General features: G+C 37.4%; 1 protein-coding gene across 1 annotated transcript; it reads right to left on the bottom strand.

Moving 5' to 3' along the window:
- Positions 1-2,347: 2,347 nt before the first annotated feature.
- Positions 2,348-19,067, bottom strand: LIN7A (lin-7 cell polarity scaffold A). The gene is made up of 4 exons (XM_077807715.1): positions 19,008-19,067; positions 16,481-16,690; positions 3,615-3,827; positions 2,348-2,412 (listed from the first exon to the last, which is right to left on the bottom strand). Exons 1-3 carry the CDS (start codon positions 19,065-19,067, stop codon positions 3,615-3,617), a joined length of 483 nt encoding a protein of 160 aa, XP_077663841.1. The 3' UTR covers positions 2,348-2,412.
- Positions 19,068-24,829: the final 5,762 nt, after the last annotated feature.

Raw genomic sequence — 24,829 nt, 5'->3', positions numbered from 1 at the left:
TACAGATCCACAGTGCAGGTATGATCATTGAAATTGACCCCATAAACATAGGGTTAGAAGGGACTGCAAGGGTCATCTAATCTAACCCCAATGATTTTTTGCCCCTTCTGTTTCCCCTTAGAATATCTGATTTATTGGTACTGTATTATACTCTCCTCTTATTTTTAAATGTTGGTAGAGACTGAGATGTTAATATTAATATGTATAAATAATTTATTGAACAATAACATATGCAAATGAATTAGATATGCTTCTCTATATAAAGACATTAATGACATTCTATTTTTTTTCCAATTAACTATACTAACTGTCCATTCCACTAAAATCTAGCTATTGTGATGAGGGGCAGGCAGGATCAGGGGAGAGTTCAGAAAGAATGTAATACAGTGGTCCCACTAATCACACTGTGTAATATTTGGTCTCTGAAAACTTACAGAGCAGTAGTCATGTGATATATAATACAGTCATATGCAGTAATAGTTCATATACTATCAATACTAATGTTTTTAAAAAATATAGCTTTAAAATAGATATTTCAAAAGGGTACATCACAATCTTATTAAGTTAAAAAATGAAACAAAAAAGCTGAAACAAAATCCTTGCACAACATAATAAAAGAATATTCTATCTTTAACTTCTGGTGGCACACTCAAGCTACACTGTTTAATTCATGTTGTCACCAGCACCACTGGATGGAATTATTTCTAGGTATTATATTGTTCATCTGGTGTTTTTAATATAATTTGGTTTTAAAAGCATGATTACTTTCAGCAGTTAATTATAGTAAAGGAACACTGTCAAAGCTGGTGGCTGGTAGGTATTCTTTTTTTTAAACCTATGCTACTATGGTATATCAATTTCCCCCTGCTGTGGCTGTCTGCTCTGTATTTGATTAGATCTTATACTGAAGTGAAGGGAATCAATGATGTGAGTATTTGCAAAGAAAAGATGTAACATGTTTTGGCTTTTTTGTTACAAGGCTGCAACCAGAGCATTGATTCAGAATAGTTCAGAGTTCCTTGTGTCCCCAAACTCCAAGTGAAATCAACTGGAGTTTTCAGTATGCAAGAATTGCAGAACTTCCCTCCGTTTGACACTGCTTTGCCTCCTTCTTCTCTATATAGCAGATATTTTTAAATGACAATAAATTGGTCAGGATTTGAGGTTTTTTTCACTTCTAAGGTAGATGATATTTTTAGCCTTCCAGCTTTGGCTGTGACTGTTCATTAGTCTTTGGAAAAGTAAATGTAAACTTAAAAAGGTTCTTATATATTTTGCTTTTACATTCCAATTTGATTTGATAAAGTTCTAAACTTTAAGATCAAACTGAGTTACAAGAAAATATGCCAGGAACAATTTACACTTCTCCTCCTAAATATATTAGCAATGAAATACAAAATAAATTTAAAAATACAGAAAAGCTAAGATAGCTGGGTTCTATTTATCACATGAATACGTGGCAAACAAAGCTTGGTCTTTTGCTAACGTTATCTTACTACATTTGTAATTCATGGTAAGCAAAGATCCTATTTCTGTAACAAGTACATTCTGATAATATATATTTTATGGAATAAATATACAGTATATTAAGTTATAGATTTCAGAATAATAGCTATAGTGGATACAAGCAATACCTATATTTAAAAATACGTTCTAGGATTCTCTAGCCTTACTACTAATAAAATTAAAGTAAATCTAAAACTGCCTCACTCTATTGATGCATAATAAAATATATGGAAACATCAAGAGTAAAAAGCCAATTGCTTTTACAACTGAATACGTATAAATATAGTAACTTGCTATTTTCAGGGAAAAAATTGAAAATTATTATAAACTGGAAGTCAGATTAAAACAACTCTACAATATATAGTAAAAAGAGGTTATGGAATGTGATGTGGGAGTTTGTTTTATGTTTGTGGCAAAATTTTGAACAGATGCAGTTTGGTTGATGGACTACAAGTTGTTCATTTCTGGAAATAACTGCAGAGAAAGACTTCACCCTCACTAGCAGCCGATCTTGGCCTCCTTAGATAAAATCCTCACTGACCTCAGTGAACCAATAGGCCAGAGTTTTGTTAGAATAAGGAGTGCAAGATTGGACCTTACAAAGATTTATTCAGAATCCCCAAACTTCTCTACATTTCATAGTGTTTACTTACCATACTGCTCATTAGGAATAAAGTCATAGAAATCTTGTATCTGAAACTGCACTGTACTGAAAAGCCTGATAAAGAAGGTACCAGGTGTGTTGTGGTTCTTACTAATTTATTACTCCACTTGTTCATAACTTCTTGATAAATTCAGTTATTGTGTTCTCTCTGTTTTCTTATAGCTGTAGGTTGGAATACTGAAGCACAGCTCCAATTGCTTGGTTACTGAATTCTTGATCTAGATTTTATTCTTGAGAATAACCTAGAATTAAACAAACAAAAACATTTCTCAGAGCTAACAAAAAGAATTGGGGGATTAGATCACTCATATTTTCCTTCCTTTCTCCCCAACTAAGAATAACATCAACGAGCACTATAATACTTTTAAAGATTGAGTTGGGGTGAGATTGTCTAAACTTTATTTAAAACCTTTGAAATTTTGCATTTTAATGTTTAATGGTTCCTGAAACAGTCCAGTTTAAGGTAGAAAAACACAATTTATTACACAAAACATAACCATTTATATCTGTAACATTAAGAGCGGAAAATAGGAATTTTGACTAAGACTCACAGAATAAGGATCCATCAAGCAAAATTCTGATCTCTCATGCAAAACCTCAGCAAAAGACTCTTGTTTAGGGGACCAAAGCAAGATACTAGCCTACAACTTGGAAGAGCTGGGTTCAAGTCCCTGCTTCACCAGATTTCAGAGTAGTAGCTGTGTTAGTCTGTATTCGCAAAAACTTCCTGGATGACATTGGATAAATCACTTAGCTTCTCAGTTCTCCATCTGGAAAGTGGGAGTGATAGAAGGAAGTGCTATCTCACAGGGGTGTTGTGAGGATACATTAAAGATTGTAAGGCACTCAGCTACTACAGTAATTTTGGCCATATAGGTACGAAAGCGGTGAATGGAATATTCCCTACCACAGTGGAGGTAGGATGTGCAGCTAAGCACCTTTCCACCACATTATGCAATGGAACCACAGTGGCTCTTGTGCATTTTGGCTTTTTGTAGCTGTGAAAGGGCTGGGAAAACTTCCCCTCATATGTGTAGATGCTATTCAGCGTAGTAGTAAGGGATTGGTATATTAAGCTAAAACTGGTAGAAAAAAATTCTTACTTTTTACAAGAACTCTATTTTTTGGCTGATGGGAGTAAAATACAGTATGAGAGGGTGCCCAGAAAGAATACTAACTTACTGCTCAGACTCTTCCTTGTATTCCCTGCCAGACTTGTATGCCAGGCATTGATTTCTAGATTCAGACTTGGAAAAATAGCTCCACATCAAAATGTGGCAAATCCCCTACTTGCAAAGTGCATTTTTCTTGGGGTAGGGCACACTGAAGTCTACCAAGCGGTAAGCACTCTCCGCTCCCGTTGCGGTCAATGCCCAGCAGCTGGTAAGAGATGCTCAACCCTTCACAGGTTTGAGCCAAAAGCATGAGCAATGAATAGTCTCACCTACGACATATGATTTTGCTGTGTATTCTGCTGCTGTTGCTGCTGCTGAATTAGTAGTTGCTGCTGTTGCCGGCGTCGTGCTGTCCTCAGTTTTTCAAAACGAGCCTCCATCTCTTCCAGCACTTTGGGAGTGTAGCGCACGACCAACTTGACACTATCTTTAGCAGCCTTCAGGAGCTCCACGGCTTTTTCATGGTGCTCTCCTTCCACACTCTGCAAGCAAGGAGAACAGAGAGCATTCTAAAGATGCTGGTTTTATCCAGAGTCCTGCCCTCTTCTAGTACTTGCTGTCACAGAAAGGATGTCAGTGGTTTAAGCTGTTTCCGTATTTTAGACTTTTCAAATAGTCATGGGGGGGGAGGGGTACATGTAAATAGATGTATGCAAGGTTGATGGATTATCTCTCTTTGCATTTTAAATATGACGCCTGAATCATTTTTAGGTTGCATCTGAAATATGAAAATGAGCATAATTTCTGATTCATACAAAAACTGGGGGTGGGGAGAGTTTTGCAAATATACAAGCCAAAATAATGCAAAAACAACTGAATTTAAGAAAAGCATGTCAAACCTTTCCTGTGGCTACCAGATAAGAAAATGGAATGCAGTGAGTGTGAAAGCTTAACATAGGTGAGAACCGAGCAGGTTGGGCCTTTGGGAATGGCTCAACAGCCTTTCATTTGTTAGGCACTGAGACTGCATGGAGCTCAATGCAATATATAAGCCCCTACTTAACTTCAAATATGTGAGCAAGCCCACTAACTTCAGAGATTACTTGTGTTGAGAAGTTAATGGGACTGCTCACATGCATAACTGCATCCTTTGCTGAATGGGAGTTAGCATCACAAGTGCAGACCCCTTCCTGTAGTGACTGTTTGGTAGCCTACGCGAAATGAGCTGGTGCTCTCCATCCAGTTAGTACAGACAGGCATATGTACTGCAATGGGCACTTACTGCATCTTCAAGAGTAAACCAGGAGGCCAAGGGGTGAGTGATGAACCAGGACCTTACTTTTCATAATCCTAACACATGAGCATGTACATAATCCTCCTCATGCAAGTAGTCACTTTGAACTCTGTAAGTCTTGCTCACGTGAGTACAGAGTGATGCACATATTTAAATGTTTGCAAGATCATAAACTAGCCTACCCAAAAGGTCACATCCTCCCCCATCACAGGGTTTCAGAGCGCAGGTTCCAGTCCCACCCCGAATGTCTGCACTGCAATTTTATAGCCCTGAAGCTCTAGACCTACAAGCCGAAATCAGCTGCCCTGGGCTCTGACACTGGGTACTTCAGGTGTTTTTTTTTTTTTTTTTTATCAGTGTAGATATACCCTTGTTGCTAAGCCATGGGACTTAACTGTGTCTGAAAACAGAATTTGAATTTAGTTTTAAAAATACTGCAGTTCTAGCTAAACTCTGCAGTACCAGACTGGCTTTGAGCGTGGTGGTTTGTGGGTGTTGATATTGGAAAAAAATAAAAAGGCGTGTCGCCACAGTGGGGAGGAGGTGGCACAAGTGTAGGTGAGACAAGTTCATGGTTTGTGAAATCCAAACATTTAAAATATGGCATGCAAGTGAAAGAGAGCTTTCTGACTTTTTATGATGTATGAAGGTGGCTTTTTTGTTACTATTCAGTTGGGAATTTTACCCTGGTTTCCTGGAAGACCATAAGGGTAAGTGGAGAACTCTGATATCTATGAATTAAAACATAACTGAGAGAAGTGTGGGGCTTTTTGTTTGTTTTTTGTTATTCAGACTATTTAAAACTATTGTTTTTGTTAACACCCATTTAACTCAAATAGACAACAAACAATTCAGAGGAAAGCTCTTTTGCTAAAGATTGAAGACCTCCTTCAATTAAGAGCCAAGAAACCACATCTCTGGATTCTTCAGAAAAAACAGGAGATGAGACATTACTGAAATTTCTAAGCTTAAAAAAAATAGCAATTTTGTTGACATTTTTTCTATATAGAATTACCCACAAAAGGAGACTAACCAAATTTTCATCCCCTGACCAACCTACCACTGAAGTCAACTTTAAAAAGCAGCTTCCAGTATCTCATTTCCCACTAGCTTCCTTGGAACGTAGGTTTGAGCAGAGTAAATCCTCTTTACTGACTGCTTCTCAACATGTAACTATCTATTCCTTTTCAATTTCCTATAATTCCTTATCTCTCTTTTCCCCAAACGCCCCTTTCCTTCTCTTTCTTTCAGTTCTGAATTCTAGATTTCCAATCCTCACAAGAAGTGATATTCAGTCCTTGGAACAAGTGAGTGATAATGCCTATTTGTGAGAGAAAGCAAGGTCTTCTGTCAATGAGGTTTGATATAGTCCCTCAAAAGTGGTACTTTATCTAACTTTATTTGTGGTAGAGTACAGATGAAAAGAAAGGAATGAGGGAGAAAACACACTAACAACTGACAGATCTCAGGGCCCTGATTAAGGGCAAAATTCTCTTGTCTGATCAGTACATACCCTTTCTCACACTTAATGCAAGTCATTTTTTGAATCTGCTGTGAAATGAAACATACTCCCAAATGTGCTTAATTTCTGATTTGTATGCTTACATTGTTTTTAAATAGTAGGTCTTCAAAAGCAGAGGTGATTTCTCTGAAAGAGGTTTTTCATTTTTTCCCCACTAAATTGCTTGACTGAAGTGCATTTCAGGAGTACAAATTGTTCCACACATTAGGTGGAATGGTGGACTTCTATAATGACAGATGATTGTCATATACATTCCAACAAACAAAAGTGTCTCAGTGCAAAAACCCTACAACCAAGATCTTCATGTGGATTGTAGACCATTTTTAAATGAATGTTTTTTTCATAAAAGAAATCAAAGCTTTGCCACACAGGATCTTGAAGCAATTGTGTATCATGCTATTTAAAAGGAAACTATGCCCATATGCCACAAATTTCCAAAGAGAAGAAGCAGCACGAATAAAAGTCCAATATTGCAAGAATACGTTGGCATCATTTTAGGAATGTCAGAAATTAGAGAAAATTTTGCTTATTTTTGTCACTTCTAATAGATTGTGAATACTGTGTGAACAGGGCAGAACAAATATGAATTACTTCTGCTGTGGCACACTATGAGAGAGAACTTCCAAGGCAGAAGATGCCAAAAGCAGGCACATGACTTGACTTCAATGAAATGTGTAACACAATCAATACTGTTTGTCCTCTAACCTCTTGCTGGCAGCAAACACAAGAGATACATCAACAACATATTTGGAAAATACTGTCGCAAGCAAGGAATAAACTTTTAGATTAACTGATGGGACATAAGCATTTCAGAAATGTGAACATGCTTCAGAAAGCATTATATTTATATTCAAAGTTGGGGGAATGATAATTATCATTTCAGGTGCTAAAATGATGAGGTAGGCCCAGGGGTAAAAGTAACTTGAATGACTTATCGGTACGCAGGGCCCCGATATGGGCCCTGGGGCAACTACCCCTTTTGCCCTCCCCCCCCCGCACCCGTCAGCAGCCCTGCCGGTACAGTCGGCACTTTCTTGCTGGTATGCTATGCTATACCGTACCGTACCAGCTTACTTTCACCTCTGCAGGCCATTCTGTATTTGGCAGCCAGAGTGAGAAGGAACCTTCAACTAACTAACTAACTCCCTTCCATGTAGCTTCAGATGCATGACCATATGGTTTCTGAAGTACAGATTTTCTAAATCTCTTCCATAACCCTCCCACTGCAAGATCTTAAAATAGTATTAAAGTTATGTGACAGAGTACACTTTTTTTTTTAGTTGTTGTGATTATGATGATACAAATCTGCTGAACTTCCAGAGCTAAATGAAAGTAATTTGCAGAAAATAGAATTCCACTATAAATACTTGAAAAATTTTTAGGTGAGAATATGTCTAATGCACAAAATGATCAGAGCTCAAATGGAAAACAATACATGAATAGGGTATTTTAAAATTTATTTGAAAGATAATTTGCATGTACAAACTAAAAATTTGCTTAGGAGTTTTGTGGTTTGATTTTTTTTCAAAATCAATCTATTTTAATAAACCCATAGGATGTACTGAATTCCATCAGAGGAGAATGTACTCAGTGCTTACTGTGCTAGCTATATAATAAATCATTAATATGTGACATGGTCACATTGATCACTTTAAAGTGACTTCTGTTCTTGAAACTAACCACATGCAGCTCTGCATCCTTCTGCATATCACTTTCTTCCTAACTGTTAGGGGGCTTATTCCTTCACCCACTTACTTCCCTGGTCCTTCTCGCATGAACAGAGAGCAACAATACCCGAAGTCCAAAGGTGCAAACAATTCGATGTTTATTGGGGTGAACTTCCAGTAAGCATGATTCCAGTTTCCTTCCTTAGTATCCTCCTTCCAGCTCTGACACCACAGAGCCTTACACCTGTGTCCCTGTTCCCATTCCTACCCTTAGCCAAACATGATTCCAACTTCCTTACTCCCATTCCCTGTTCCCATTTTCCCCTTTAGCAAAACATGATTCCAATTTTCTTACCCCCATTCCCTGTTCCCATCTCCCTTACCCACATGCCCATGCCCACCCTCACCCACTCACTTCCTCACTGACTACAGATTATATAGTAAAACTTGAGTTCTGCTTAGCTATACCTTAACCAATCATTTTCCTGAAATTTAACTAACCAATCCTAACATATTGTAACATGATTATGTAACCAATTATATCCCACCACCTTAATTAGTTTACACCCAGCAAAATTAATTATACAGCAGACAGGAACAATCACAGAACCAGACAGAGATTATACAGACAAACAATAGCAAAGTGGAAACTATAATGAGAAGACAATACAGAAGTGAGGGTTTCACATCCCAGCTATTGATAAGTGAGTTCTTGCCAGACAGGATGCTATCAAACTAAGTTTTCTTTTACATTTTCTAGGCACTTCCCTTTCTCTGGAGGCGATAGGAATACAATCCTGTCCTGATAGTGCCTAACAGCCCAATAGCACCTTATTTCAATGTGACTAGTTTGGAACGTGAGGATGTGACCGTTCACTTCCCAGCTTATGGCTGTCTCTGCTGCTTAGCCAAAGGCCTGAGCCTAAGCACAGGGCTACAAACTGCTGTCACAGTAAGAGAAGGCCCTTACACCGGCAGACAGTGATTTCTTTCTTTTATACCTCTAGAACTAGCCAAGCGATGAGAACACACCTAAATTCTTAAAGTACAGGCCTTTGCAGACAGGCCTGAATGTCTATATCCTAACACTAACGAATTCTGGTCAATATGAATCGGCATCAGCGTTGGGCACCCATAGCAATTAACACTGTCTATATTTACTGAGCAGCATATATTTACTTCACTGCTGTTATTTATAATAGGCAGTAAAGCACATGGCAAGTAGCATATCTGAATTTGCATGCAATTATTTAAGTATAAAACATTTTATTTTGTTTTTTTAAAGGGGATGGATGGCTACAGACAGTGCTGTACGCAATTGTGGTTGTGCCTGTGTAAAGGACTCAACAAGATTGTGTACATCCGCTTCTCAAACCACTTAAACTTGATCGCAATTCATAGCTGCTCATTTTTGGGACTTCACCCCGGTCTCCTCCCCATTTGTATAAAGTCCTCCAGCTTAACACCATCTTCTTCTAGTTAGTAATGAAGGGCTTGACCCTGCTCCCATTCAAGTCAATGGAAAAACTCCCATTGACTTGAATGGTGCAGGATAAAGACTTAAGCTTTCAAACAAAACAAGGAGGGTGAAACTACAAAAGGCAAAGTAAACGATTATGCTACTAAATATGGAACTTGATCCCATCACAGACCTGAGTTCAGGTATTATCAACCAAAGCTAATTTAAAGGTGAGTTCGGCTGCATCCAACACCATTACTGCACTTAGTTTTAATGCATCTGTTCCCGCTGTCACTCTTAAATTCATAAGAGTTTGGCCAGAAGAGACCATTAGATCATCTAGTCTGATCTCCTGTATACACAGGCAATTAAATATTACTCAGTGACCCCTGTATCAAGCCTAATAACCTCTGTTTAACTAAAGCATAACGTGTTTGTATGCTGAGTGTTATCTGGGGGACTGCTCACTAACACCCCCTCTAATAAAGAAGACCAGATGCCAGTGCTGCTTGCTGAATAAAAGGTTGTGATACTATTTAACACCCAACTTGGCTTCCTCCCTCTTTGTTTAACAACCTAAGAACAGCAAAGAGAAAGATATTCAGAATACACATATAATTTTTTTTAATCTTGTAGCATTGGCAGGTGCTATCAAGCAGAATAAAAATAAAATACCTAATGTAGAGATAACAATAGGTAAAGGAATTGCAGATATTATACAAGAAAGCACTGTCATTACTATACCCATGTGCGTATAATTATAGTCAAAAATCCCCTACTCAATTGCAGACAAGGAAAAGGAATCTGATTACTGGGCGACAGGCAAAGTGAGAATAGTATTGCTATTTGAGGTCTGTAAGTACAGATGTTGGATGAGAATTAGTTCTTGTATATTTACCTGCAATATCTGACTAACAGTAGCTATGCAATAAAAGCATAACCAGTGCCAAATATGGACAGCTACCTCTGTGTCCTGGCTGAGCCATCTGCGGGGCTTACTGCATACAAGGTACTTTACTCCCCTGCACACTGATCGGGTATTTCTTTTAAACTTCTGGTGAGACAATTTAAGCGACACCAACCGCTCATGCTAGGATAAGTAATACAGGTTCTGAATGCTCAGCCCTAGCTTTATGTTGATAATTATAAAGTTGGATAACCACCAACATATGAGCATAAGCAAGCTGCTGATATTTCATTTTCATCTCATGTACCACTGCTGATCCATCTGTTATACTGCACCTGCTGTATATTATTTGCTTTTTCTCAGATGCAGGTGACCTGTTCATAGTGAACAATAGGTTAGCAAAACTTAGCTCTTTTTTCTTCTATTCTCAAGTTGTCTGTGAAAAGATCACTACTTCCATATTTTTTTTGTTTGTTTTGAAACTATTCTAGAAATGTTTTGTGTGGGTATAATTCGCCTCTGGATGGCTTGTGAATTGTTAGCAACAGGTATTGTTTCAAGTTTTCAACATTTATAATTCAAAATAGAGGGGTTTTTTCATTAGACATGGATCACAGATACGTTTGTCTCACCTCTCCTGATGAGCATAACTCTTAGATTCATGTTTCTCGTGTGCATACTCGAAATGGTGAATTTGACATCTGTTTTCTGCAATATTAGCTTAATATTTGTTCCAGTGCACTTTCCTGAAAGTAAACTTCTGTAGGCTGCTCACAAAGAGGTGAGAATATAGTCAAAGCAAATGATTTTTAAAATTTGACAGTTCACCTATTTTTACTGCATTTGTCCAGCTGTAACTGAAATAAAAAAATCTTTCCAGTTAAGTCTGTTGGTCAATTAAAATACTTAATTTCCTTTTAACCTGTATTTTTCCCTTTATCGGTTGGCAGTGATGCTAAATACCAATGAGATTATTTGATTTACCTCCAACCTGTGAAATTCAAGTAACTTATTTGGTTAAGTATTCAACCGGAACTTGTGAAGTTGATTGATCTCTATAGTAACTCTTCTTTTTTTTAAGGAATCATACTTTTTCCCCCTTAGTGCATAGGGATGGTCAGCAAATTTTTCACAATTTCCCAAAATTTCCTATTCTGCATGGGGACAAAACTGAGGCCTTTAGACACTTTCACACACAAAAACATGGGGGCGGGGCAGAGAGAGAGAGAGAGAGAGACACACACACACACACACACACACCCCAGCATAGCCTGGTGGTTAGGACACTCACCTGGGATGTCGGAGATCAGGGTTCAAGTTTCTGTTCCAAATCAGACAGAGCCAAGACTTGAATCTGGATTTCCCACATACCACCTGGTGTCATACCCCTAAAGCTATTGGCTATTCTCTTGTTTGCTGTTTTTTTTAAACTAGAAATTCCCATCCTTGACTTGAGAAACCTTCCTGACAAAAGTCTTGCCATGAACAGAAAATTAAGCTGAACATTCTTCTATTTCAAGCCTATTATGAATCATTTTGGGGTGTGATCCTATGTCCCTTTCATAGGGAGGTGATGGTCAATGGGAGATTAGGGTGGAAGTTTTGGGTGCATAAGGAATACAGGATTACAGTCTTTTGTACAGTGTTTTTAGGCAGACACATGCTATTGGAGTGTGCCATACTATTTTAATATTTTACAAAATCTACTTACTGACATTTCACCTCTGCCTCATGGATTTTAATGGGGCTGTGCAAAGGGCAAGGAAGGAACAGAATACTTAGCTTTATGCCACAATGACTTCACATTTTATGATGAGTTGACTATCACACTGAAAATGTGCCCTATTCTGAGGACAAAGATTTTAACACAAAGAAAACACACTGTAATATTTATGAGGCAATTGTAAGAAGAGTAAGAAATAGTGTAATCCTAACTCATCATTAAGTCTTCAGACTGTTAGAAAATTCTTTTAAAAGGGATACATTCTGCCCAGGGACTCAATGTTGTCACTCTGAAAAACTGCAGTGCAATACTTTTATTCATCTCCTGGTATACCACACACAGGAGAGGTGCAACAAATATGTGACAAGAAGTTATGGGGAGATCTGAGGGCAGAACTTGTCCCAAAGACACTTAGGCCTGATTCTTCTCCTCTCTATTCCAGTTCCCCTGTTTGGAGTGAAACTATTGCAAATCAGTCAGTCTGAAAGTGACTGAAAAGTACAGTAACTATGTAAAATGACACCTTTTTACTTTACGCATCCCTGTATGTATTTACCATTTTAATCAAATTCATTTAAATCATGATTTAAATCACTAGTCAGGAAGACTCGATTTAATCATGGATTTCTACATAAAAGTGCATTCCTGTTGGTTGTTATAACCTTAATACATATTCTTCATATGTATTAATAGATGTAGGTTTCATTTTCAGAAGGTACGCACTATATTTTTTTAAAGTGATTTATTTTGAAAACTTTTCAGATTAGTTTTACAGCTATATCAGAAAATGAATGATTGTTCGGGTATTTCATTTACCAAAGGTAACTGAAGCAGATTATTTATGAAGTCATTGGGAGGTGAACTATCTCCAATTCAACAGGTTAATCATTAATATTTGGAGGATTTTCTTGCCATGCTGTATTAGGAGGAGAACATCACCAGACAGACATTTAAATTGTTTTATTTAACTAAAACAACAATGTTATGTATTCTGGATTTTTTTCTTCAACAGCAAACATATAATATTTTAACAAAACAAGCATATGAATTTTGAATTTAGTTAAACATTACAGTTTTTTAAAATCAGGTTTGTTTTTGTTAAAATTGTTTTTAATTGAAATTGTTAAATATTTTTTTAAAAAACAAAAATTAAATCAACTATGTCAGCCTGGTCAACATGAGAAACTTAAAATACTGGCTACTGCAGCTAACTCAGTCGTCTTCACCTTCATTTTCCTGTTTGTTCATAATGTGGAAAAGAAAAACGAGCTTTTCTGCTTTTTAAGGTCCCAACGATTTCTCAATTTGGAATGAATTAGTCCAAAGAAAGAAAATATTCTTTCTACACCGGCAGAAGAAGCTAATGCTGTTTAAAAGTGAGATTATCACTTCAACAGTCTCCGAATCCAAATACTTAAGTAACTTTCCCCAGTTCACTGGTGTGACTTTCTTTAAACATCATCAACAAACATATATTTCTTGAATGGTTCACCCTTAGCTCTGAAGTTTATTATAGTTGGAATTATGGAGGGATGATTGCTGGATGTCCATGTCATCGCCAACTCCTCCTCTTCAGCAGTTAAGGTTTGACCCTGGTACTGAATATTGAGAATATTTGCAAGAAAATGAGCTGGAGATAGTGCTTTGTCCCACTGGTTTTTTAAATGTTTATAATTTAACTCTGTCATTGCATATTTCTCTTTTTAAGATCTCACTCCGTTCCTTCCAAATTTCAACAGCGACAGCAATAAAACAGCTATTTCCCTGCATTTTGTTCAAGGCGACAGAAATAGGCTTCAGGGTACTCAGCATGTGTTCAACATTTCTCTTAAGCCCAATGTTGAAAACTTTTGCTGTGACAGTGCCATCTATTTTCTCACGATTTTGTTCACAAACTGTCATCAGATTAGGCCAGTTCCTGATATAGTGCTCAAAACAGTCCACTACTGAGTTCCATCACATGTCTTGTGGGAGAGCTAGCTTGGTTCCTCCCACTTTTTTCAGAGCAGCTGCTGCAAAGTGGTTGTTCTGGAAGTATTTTGCACTTTCAACAACATTGGCCTTTATTTCTGGAACACTTAAGTCTTTGGCTAGAAGGTGCATCAAATGAGCACTGCAACGGTATGTTATTAGCTTGGGACTCTCTTCACTCTCTCTTCTTGGATAAATTTGCAGCATCGTCTGTGACCGAGCTGCATACTAGACATTTAAATTTTTTTCACAGGCACTTCTTGTAAGTATTCTGCTGTGTGTGTCAATTTCCTGATATATCAATTGTTTCTGTAAGGAAGACATTCCCTTAACAGGATCGTTGTGGACATTGCTTCACCTATCAAGACGCAGGTTAACAATTTTACCCTCTAGACCTTTTGCACACTGCTCAATTTCTCTTTCATACACTTTATCCAACCATTTGCCTGCTACATCTGCTCTGTCAGGTGGACTGTATCCTGGTCTTAATGACTGAATCATGTTAATGAAGTGTGGGTTCTAAGTCATACGGAAAGGAGAGTTTGTTGCATAAACAAACTGGGCAATTTTTTCATCAATTACCTCTTTTTGTAGTTTGCTGGTTCTTATCACAAACTTCTCTATGGTTGTTTCTGGATGTTTTTTTTTTTCTTTTTGCTACAGGTGATGATATACTGTGGCTATGTGACATACATGATGTGACTGAAACACTATCATTGGCAGATGACTCTGAAACTATAGAAAATGATGGTGATTTTGAAGGTGGATAGTCTTCAGAATCCTGTAGGTTGAGGATGGATTCTCCTGAACAAAATAAGTCAATGCAGTTATTTCATTATTACCATACTGTTCATTTAGTATTATTCCATTGCATTCACTGACACTCAGTACCACTTCAAAGGTGAAATTGTAAAAGGAAGATATGCCTATTTATTTTTTTATCACAACTGCATCTAAAATGATTGTACCGTAGAGTAACAACTATATTTTTTTTGCTCAAACATAAGAATTCAAGAATAGCCCAGAAGGAAGACAGGCAGTCCTTAAGAAAGAAGTATGAAATAAAAAAGTTTACCAACCTGAAGATCCTGCATGTTCAGATATGTTCCTTTCATCATCTTCAATGCAGCTTCCGCCTGATAAGGAAGACTTCTCATGATGTTGTTTCATTTGGGCAACCAGGCCTTGCATTTCTTTGTTGCACATTTTGCATGCATGCCTGTCTTACCCACAGGTAGAGGAACTTCATTAAAATATTCCCAGACTGGGTCTCTTTTATGGCCTGCTGCCATTATAGGTTTTCCCTTCTAGTGAGAGAATGGTATGATAGATCTCAAATCAATGAAGTCTACGCTCAGAAAGACCTCAAGACTTCTGGAATATGCTGCTCAAACAGTTTCAGTTTTGTTTCTATTGTCGGTCCCTCTCTTCTCACATTTATCTCCAGACTTCTTCTCCTTGTCCAGATCTATTCTGCTGCCAACAATCTTCTATTCATTGAACTTTTTGAAACTTTGCACTTTTAGAGAGAGGTAAGAGATTGACTCTATGTACACAAATTTGCAGAGGGGCAAGAGGGTTGAGGTCTGTTATTTCTCACCTCTATATATTTATGTATTTAAAAACATTTTTGCTGTTAACAAGCATGTTACGTATGGAGACACAAATCCAGAGTTCGAGAACTTCAAAACTAAACATCTCTGATGGTATCTTCTAGACTGAGCACTGAGACCCATTGGGTAGATAGAAAGACTAACTTAAATAATAGATACAGAAGACCCTGGGACCCCATAAGATGGGGTCCCTAGTCCATGAACTATTGGAACTCATTTACAAAACTTTTGTTAAACATTACATGAATATATTGTCTCCTACTACAGAATTAGAATTTATAATCCCTATTCCATGATGAGACATTATAGCGCAAAGATATTTTTTAATTAAAACTATCTCTACATAGGTTTTTTTTCCTCAAAAAGCATTTTATCAAAAAAATCCGATTTAAATAAAATCCGACTTTTTTAAAATATATTTTTTAAAACACATTGATTTTTTTATCCACTCTGGTATTTACTGATATTAGCTTATTTTAGTGACAAAAATAACACACAGAACAACACAAATAAAAGAGAATGAGCTGGATTTTATTCTTCATTGTGAATCATCAACAAAATTGTTTATTTAGTTCCTTTTTAATTATAGTTGTACAAAGCCACTGAAGCCCACAAGACTGCACAAATGACACAGAGGGCCTAATCTGGCCTGTAGGACTGTTACTGGCTATGAAATACAAGAAGAGAAAAGCTCAGTTTGACTCTCCAATTGACGCACTGGCAATGACTGAAGATATCTTTTTAACTTGTAAATTGCATATATTTTATGCAGAAATCAAGACAATAAACAATGGAAATCCATAAGGACATTTTTAGAGTCACTTTTCAGAGCTGAGCCACACTGGAAGATGAAGCTCTAACAACCAATATTGTAACAAAGATGTAGTGGCACAAAGTTGTTTAGTTCACCGCAAATGTACTATCTCTGGTCTCTTACTGCAGAGCTAATCTTCTTTATGGTGTGCCAGCATTTTAAACCTTCATTTGGAAAAATAAAAACTCACATGAAAAAGGAAATCATTCTAAACTTTTCACTTACCACTCCGTTAACAGAAAGCAGCTGGTCTCCTCGCTTGAGTCCTCCATGTCTTTCTGCCACCCCTCCAGGAATGATACGAGAAATATATATAGGAGAGTTTTGTTCCTTTCCTCCCATCACGTTAAAGCCAAGACCTTCATCAGTCTTTGGCAGCTCCACCACTCGAGGGTGTGAATGGCCTTCACTTGCTGCAAAAGCAGCAACTGTTGCCTGGAAGAAAAGACAGTTATTTGGTCATGTAATGAGATCACTGTTAAGCCCTGTTGTTTGTTTTGCAGAAAGAATTCGTTCACATGAAAATATTTTGAAATGCTATCAAAGATTTGAAAGCACTTTACAAACGTTAAGTCTCAAATCACTCCTTTGAAATAGCTGGGGAAACAGGCACTAAGAGAAGTTAAGTGACTTGCCCAATGTCACCCTGAAATAGATCCTAAAAGGCCGGATTGCTAGTCATCTGTTCTAACTCTGTAACACATTACTTCTCTTTTTAAAGTTGCTTTGTCACTCACTTCTTTCCTTACTGCTGTGCAACACACCGATATAACCTTTTGCTGTACTTCTAATTTATGTAACTTGGATAAAGTTAATTGTTCCCTCCCCCCCGCCCCCAATTTGTATGGGACTGATTATTTGGTTTATTCTTTGCCCCAAAAAAATCCTGAAGAAGGATATTTTCAACTATTTTATTAAATAGCCTCAATAAAATCCTCCTCTTGAAAGAAGCGCTGATAGATTAATAACTTTTATGACAGGGGCATGAGCTTTTATATTGTAACTGCACTTTATATAAATAGGTCTTGAAAAGTAATGCTACATAATCTTCAGATTATGAAAATATAAAATGAATTAAAACTAAATGACTATTCTCACTATAGAAAAATTACAAATATGTAAGGTATTGTAAATCTTGTATGAAGAAAAGAAAAACATTCTTTATTCAGTCTTCCACTAGCAATTGTCTCTTTTTTTTAATTGTAGACCCTGGTAAAGCATTAAGTAAACATTAAAAAATAATTATTTTTACTTTTCAACATATCCTCAGATTTAAAATTACTGCAGTAATTCTACATTATGTTAATGCTTGTTCAGCATTCTAATAATGTTTATGCTTTAATTGAAGCTAGTAGATAATGTGAATATAATGGATCATTCTCAGTTATATGTACTTGCTCATGCAAACCTTGTCATCATGCGTACATTTAAATGTCAGACATGAATGCACTAGGAAAATGCAATGCAGACAGCCCAGAAATAACCAGGAAGTATTGCGATATTCAAACATTGCTCTGTAACCCTGCTGTTCTATATGAATAAGAAATGAGAATGGCAAACACTATTCAGAATTTTTCACCCTTTATTATACCATGTATCAATCATTTTTGTGTTTGCCTACGGTGTAAAAAAAAATCATAATCTAACATAATTTTCTACATTCAGTAGTAGAACCTTTACAAATCTACATTGTTCATTTGAAGTTTCAAGAAAAAGGTTAACTTGTAAGAAAAAGCCGAACTCAATATAACAAAAATAAAATAAAAAATCAAATGTAGGAAAATATGTTGCTTACTGTACGGTAGGCTAATTATTTTAAACGTACTGGTTACCATAGGGAACATTTTTCTGAGATCCTGTAGGTGTCTTTTATACGTATTCTGATTTGTCTGTTTTTACTATTGTCGGGGGGGGGGTATTTGCTTCTTTTCCCCTAGTGTAGATTTACAAGGGTGTAATCACACTAAAGCTAGTGAAATTTTGCCATTGACTTCCCTGGGGGAAGGATTAGGTCTTAATGAATTATTTTCCTGAAAAAATACCATGGCTTTCCTAGAATACACTTACTGCACGATATGTACATAACCTGTTTACCAAGTGGTAGGTAATCTTCTTTTACCATTTGGTGCACAGGGAGTTAATTCCATGATGAAGCCCTGTTGGAAGCAATTATTTTTGTTCATGCACTGAAAACACAAAGCATATTACATATTGGGTACAATAGGGATTCTTCCATTGATACAGGGGAATTCACACATCGTTACCACTCACTTTTATCAGACTTACATACTTGGGCCCTGTTTTTCAGAAGTGATGGGCACCCACAGCTCCCATTGACTTCAATTGGAGTCTTCTGTGCTCAGCACCTCTGAAAATCCTACATGCATTGATTGGAGGCTAGACCACCTGCTACTTGGGATGAGCCCTATAGGAGAATTTGTCATGAAAATATTGATATTCCAGGTTTAATTCTACAGAATGAACCAGTAGATTTGCTTTTGCAAACTGATTTTTCAATAAACCACCAAATCCCATGATATCATTCTCTTTTCTTAAGCTACAGAAGCAGCACAAAGGTTAAATTTGCCATTAGGATTGTTACCTGGGAAGTAGCACTGGTTCTAGACTCTGGGCTGCCACTGATGTCTAAATTTTCTTACAGAGCACACACGAATACCTGAAACACACACGCACACAGTCAATTACTAGGTCACTTTGGTAACAGGTACTTCAATAGTTGCACAGGTCTTACCTTTGCAGTGGCCCTGGCACGGAATTCTGGGCAGCCATTAACAGTTATGGTTTCATGCATATATTGATATACCTAAAATGTTCATGGAAACAAAGAGGAATTAATTATAGGAACAAAACCTTAATTTATTTTACCCTATCCAGGATACTCTTTCCATCATAAGATGGCTTCATTGATGTTCCATTAATACAATTAGAGAATCCTGTGTTTGTTGCCCTAGCTGTACATTTAGTTTCCTTGAAGACAATCTTTGCAATCCTCCCTCTAAGCCTCCCAAAACTGCTCTCTCCCCATCTATGGGTCCACAATTTTATAGAGCCAATCCCTATTCCATCAGTGGCCACCTTCTGGCCATGTCTGCCTTGGACTGTGTCCATTGTCTCTGACAGAAACTTGTTGAGTTTCTGTGACCTCTGAACCCCCTCAAGAATTGGGAAGTCAGGAGGCGGAAGTAAAACAAACAAACAAAAAAACCCCAATCCACTTTCCTCGTAGGGTCTGTGGAGGGAAGTCCAAATTAAATCTCAGGGAATTTAATTGTACAATGTGGGCATCGTCGCTCAGTGCTACAGACCTTCGCTGTCTAAGTTGGGGTGGTGTTGAATTTAATCTTCGCTGTAACCTACTGGCATTAATCTGTCATGACAAATGGTGGGGAATAAGGGATGGCAATCTGGGCAGTAGGTTAGGAATGGTTAACATTGGGGATGGCCCTTTATGGATTGGGATCCTGTGTTGCCACAGAAGTTGTATAAGGTGAAGAATCCCAATAGCTGTAACTTTCTGCACAATGTTCTCTTCCTTGCTCCCCTTCCTCTTGCCCCAACCCTCCCTTTTCATCCTTCCCACTTAAATCTTCTCTCTTAAAGAATACAGAGATGGCATCTTCTCTCATGGCGTTATCCTGGGTCCCTCGGAATGGGTGCAGAGTGGAGGTGATGGAGTTCTGATACCCTGCCCTGGTGATGAACACCCTTTTTATTTTATTTTTTTAAAAAAACTAGATAGTCGGTGAGTGGCTGTTGGGAGCTGTAGATAAGCAGAGGCAGTAAAGGCTCAGGCAGCAACAGAAGAAACAGAGCCTGGGTGCCAGTTGCACTACCCCCTTCCCTCATCCCCCCTGGTAGCTCAAACCACATGCACAACTCATCAGTGTGGGTTAGAGAGGACAGTCTGTTCTACCTAGGTAGCTGCCATCTTTAGGCAACAGATGTTGGGATTCACAGGCAGCCTGGCAGGACAGAACACTGCTAGGAAAAAATTGAATTTGAAAAAAAAATTTGAATTGTGGAACATCCCACATAATGCTTAACATCTGAAAGGTATGGTTAGAATCCCTGTGCTGGAAATGGCTCAACTTGATTATCATACACACTGTAAGGAGAGTGATCACTTTAGATAAGCTATTACCAGCAGGAGAGTGGGGAGGGGGGAGAGAAAACCTTTTGTAGTGGTAAATACCCATTTTTTCATGGTTTGTATGTATAAGAACATCTTCTGTATTTTCCACAGTATGCATCTGATGAAGTGAGCTGTAGCTCACGAAAGCTTATGCTCAAATAAATTGGTTAGTCTCTAAGGTGCCACAAGTACTCCTTTTCTTTTTTTGATAACCTTCTGTGTAATGTCTACAAGAAAATATTCATTAACCACATGTAACTCCTCCGTTAGCTGTTCTCTTACAAAGCCAGAGGTTTTGCCAGTTCTTGTAATTTGTCTTGAGCAAGAGTAATAAAATTCAAAAGGAGTGTCTTATTTCTGTGGAAACTTGGACAGACAATTAGTATCTCTTGTGGCTTGCCTGTTCTGAAAAAATCAGTTGGCCCCCTAAGTATTTCCAGCTGTACTGGGAAAGATCTACAGAATGCCCTTTCTGTATCTGATATACAATTCAGTATTTTTCTATAGCATTGTTTATACAGTTTCATATTGCACAGATTAATTTGTATGTATAAATGTGGAATAAATTTTACATTTGCAGTTACACTGTACCACACAGGTAGCATGTGCAGATGTGGTGGGAGAGAGAGGAAGAAGGATGCAATGGCTAAGTTTTGGGATGGAGCAGGATTCTTTTTGTTTATTTATTTATTTATTTAATATGAGAGTTGAAGCTGCCCCAATGAAGAGGGGAGAATGCAATGTGCAGGTAGGTGGATATCAAGGGAACGGCAAAACAAGGGAAGGGGCTATCCAATAGATAACTGAAATTGTTTATAGCATCCAAATGTGGTAGGCACTTTCCTACAGAGTGGAGAACTCTTTGATTATCACCAGCATAGAAATCGTACTAGGGCTAAATTCTGAACAGTAGTGTCTAATGACAGATTAAGGGAACAGGATGAAACCTTTTGCCCATCTCTTGTTAGGGTGACATTCTGACCCTGTTGAAAAGTACAAATGTACATTGACTTCAGTAGGGCCAAGATATCACCCTAAAACTTAAAAATAAATAAATAACAAACAATAACAGAGTACTGAGATCACTGACTCAGTAATCATTTTGAAACTTCCTTTTTTGTTTACAATGGGTGGAACAGGGGTTAAAACTACATAATTAGCATTGCTTTAGGTAGCTCAGTTTAGTGCTTCTAAATATTAAGCTGTAGGAATACAGTAGAACCTTAGAGTTACGAACACGTCGGGAATGGGGGTTGTTCGTAACTCTGAAATGTTCATAACTCTGAACAAAACATTATGGTTGTTCTTTCAAAAGTTTATAACTGAACATTGACTCAATATAGCTTTGAAACTTTATTATGCAAAAGAAAAATGCTGCTCCCCCCCTTTTAAAGTAGTTTACATTTAACACAGTACTGTACTGTATTTGCTTTTTTGTCTCTGCTACTGCCTGTTCCAGTTCCAAATGAGGCATGTGGTTGACTGGTCAGTTCATAACTCTGAGGTTATACTGTATAGGATTTACCATATCAGATCAAATTACTACCCCGCTTCAGGCATCCAGCGTCCAGTGTGTACTGTTGCTTCAAAACCAATAATGCACTGAGCCAATTACACAATGCTGTATGTTCTTCATACTCTCATATCTGTTTTATCTAGAAGCACGAGATCTGATTACCCTTACTATCATTGCTTGCACAACTACAAATGTTGCAGACCACAAATTAACAATATTTGGCTGACTTAAAGATCTATGATGACAGTGAATTGTGTTGAGAATTAACCACAGCATTCTATCAAGCTAAATCCTGAGAAGTTATTTGCGACATTGATTATGTAGCTTGGAGAAGCCAAGGGGTGGTGGGTATTCTTATCAACGTGTATATGGCAGGTTGAGGCAGAGGTACATAGGAAACTTAAGTGAATGCTGATGAGAGAACGAGGCTTTTAGAATGCATTGAGTCAATGTAATGTTTGTCTGTCTGTCTGTCTTTCTGCAATCAGACATGCAAAAGCAAGAACTTCATATCTTTCCATTCAATGAAAATTTTTTTAAATTAGCAAATTTAAGATGGTGTTCTCTAAAGAATTGTCAGTATCACCATGGTGACCATAACATCTCTAATATAGTTCTATTCGGACAGGAATTTCTCTTGTAATTTAAAACCCTTTCACTACAAGCAGTTGATGCTATTACCCTTGAATATCAGCTTGATGAAACAAGCAAATCCAGTTACCCTACGTGATCGTCACATAATGCTTAATATAATTTGAGATTAAGAGAGATAAAATATACATCTAAATTACTTTCACATTAAGTTAAACAAAACAATAAAAGGATTAACTATACCTGTTCCAACAAGCCCTTGAGGCTTTTAGTATGTTACAGATTACTTGTTGTAACATCATATACAAAGCATATAGAGCTCCATAAATAACTATCAAATGTCTGTAGCCACAATATCTCTTTTATCTAAATTATCTCAGTATCACCTCAGACATTTAGATTGTATTATGCACAGAGAAATGGACATAAGCAATCCATTCTGTTGCCTATCCTATGTGTACAGATACACTAAAAATGTTCTTTGTTCTCAAGGTAAAGAAGATCATTTTTATTCTCAGAAGGGAACATGGCTTTTTTTTTTTCAACACACATTATATGTCAAGGACCAGAAATAGTTTTAAAAATCTTATTGCCAATTCCAACACGAGCAATACATCCAATGAAAGATTTCTTAACAAACTGCAATTCTCATAAATATAACAGAATTTTTTAGAAGACTCACCAAAGATTTACTCAGCTAAAACATCACTCATGGCAAATCAAAGATGATGACAAAGGTACAGTACCATAATTACAAGTGTCTGAATTAATCTTTAGGGATATTTATTAAAGAGGTCTTTGAAAATGATGTCCTATGGTGCCCATGAAACACCAATCATCTCGAAAGACCATGTGGGATCCAGTTTAATGTGCCATGTCTTTTTTCTCATTTCAGTGGAAAAGCAAACAGACTATAATTGCTTTCATTTTAATCTTTTTTTCTCCAACAAAAATAATGTGAATATACAAACCAAGAAGAAGTCAAATGTTCAATTTAATTTAAAAATGTTTGCCAATCTAACTATCCATATAAAAAGAAAAATCCCTATGTTTTCCAAATAATATTGCAGGGTTATAGCCAAGAGGTTTTCCTTGCCACCAAAGTGAACTTTAAACTATAATAAAGTATCATCAATAAGATGAGGCACTGAGACATGAGGAAGTAGCATGAACATTACTAGATTGCAAAGTACTTGTGTGTATGGTTGGTGCAATGGTGGCCTGTTCCTTAAAGGGCCTGGGGCCTGGTCAGTTTTCAGACCTACTGGAAAGGGAGTGAGTGATTATAAAAGCCAGCAAGTGGCTCATTTGAGGGGGAAGGGCAGGGAGACGCTGCAGGAAGGGGCAGGGTCCTTCAGGAGCCCCTGTAGAAGGAAGGCAGGCTCCATGTGGTAAGTCCTGGGACTTGCGGCTGGCTAGTAAGCCCCAGCTGACAGTCTCCGTTTTCCTTTTAGGAGTTTGTGGACATTCAGACAATAAATGGAGCCCAAAGCCAAGGCCTACAGACTAATTTGGTATGGCTGATAATTCCTCAGGCTGATGATGAAGCAAGTATCTTATAGCTAGTTTTTAAAAGTTTAAAGTGCCTAAAATTCTTGATGGATACTGGTAAATAAATAACTACTGAAGACCAGGATGCGTAAGAGCTTCACTGACTGGTACTGTCCACTGTAGTAGACGCACTACACGGAAACCTTCATTTTAACATGAAGGAAAGTAAAAATGGTTACTCTTTAACATTCATTGTGCTGTCTGTTTCAAGAAAAGCTTCTAAAGCCAGGTATTTACTGTGCAAATTTAGTTCTTAATCTAAAATACTGAAAATGAATGTCATTGAAGCTGCAAAGGCTGTTTTGGAGGCACAGGGTTGGAAGGTTGGTTGGAAGGGCACTAGAGAATACAATTGTAGTAGCAACTGAGAGGATGGGAAAAGACCACAAAAGAAACTGGGGAAGCCATCCCCACAAGCAATTAATAAAGATGGAGCTGCAGGTGAACAACAAAGAGCTGCAATTGTAGGTTAAATGGTGACATTTCACCTTTTCTTTGGGGGAAAAAAAAAAAGATTTCTAGGAAGAATGTCAACTCCCACATGCGAACGTTCATGAAGCAAAAATGTGATGTATGTAGGTATTTATTTTTTATTCATGCAGCTCTAATTTGTGGTATGGAGCCAGAAATACCCAGCTTTGTGTTCCACTTTCATATGCCACACACAGTACAACACTCTTATCGAGAAGCACTCCAGATAGCATGAATATAGTATTCAGCCACCATTTATGTAGCTTGTACAGTTAGGAGCCTTAGCTATAAT

This window comes from Eretmochelys imbricata, chromosome 1, assembly GCF_965152235.1.
Source record: "Eretmochelys imbricata isolate rEreImb1 chromosome 1, rEreImb1.hap1, whole genome shotgun sequence".
Lineage (NCBI taxonomy): Eukaryota > Metazoa > Chordata > Testudines > Cheloniidae > Eretmochelys > Eretmochelys imbricata.
Note: the sequence above shows the minus strand (reverse complement) of the source record. Positions and strands in the feature narration are given on the sequence as shown.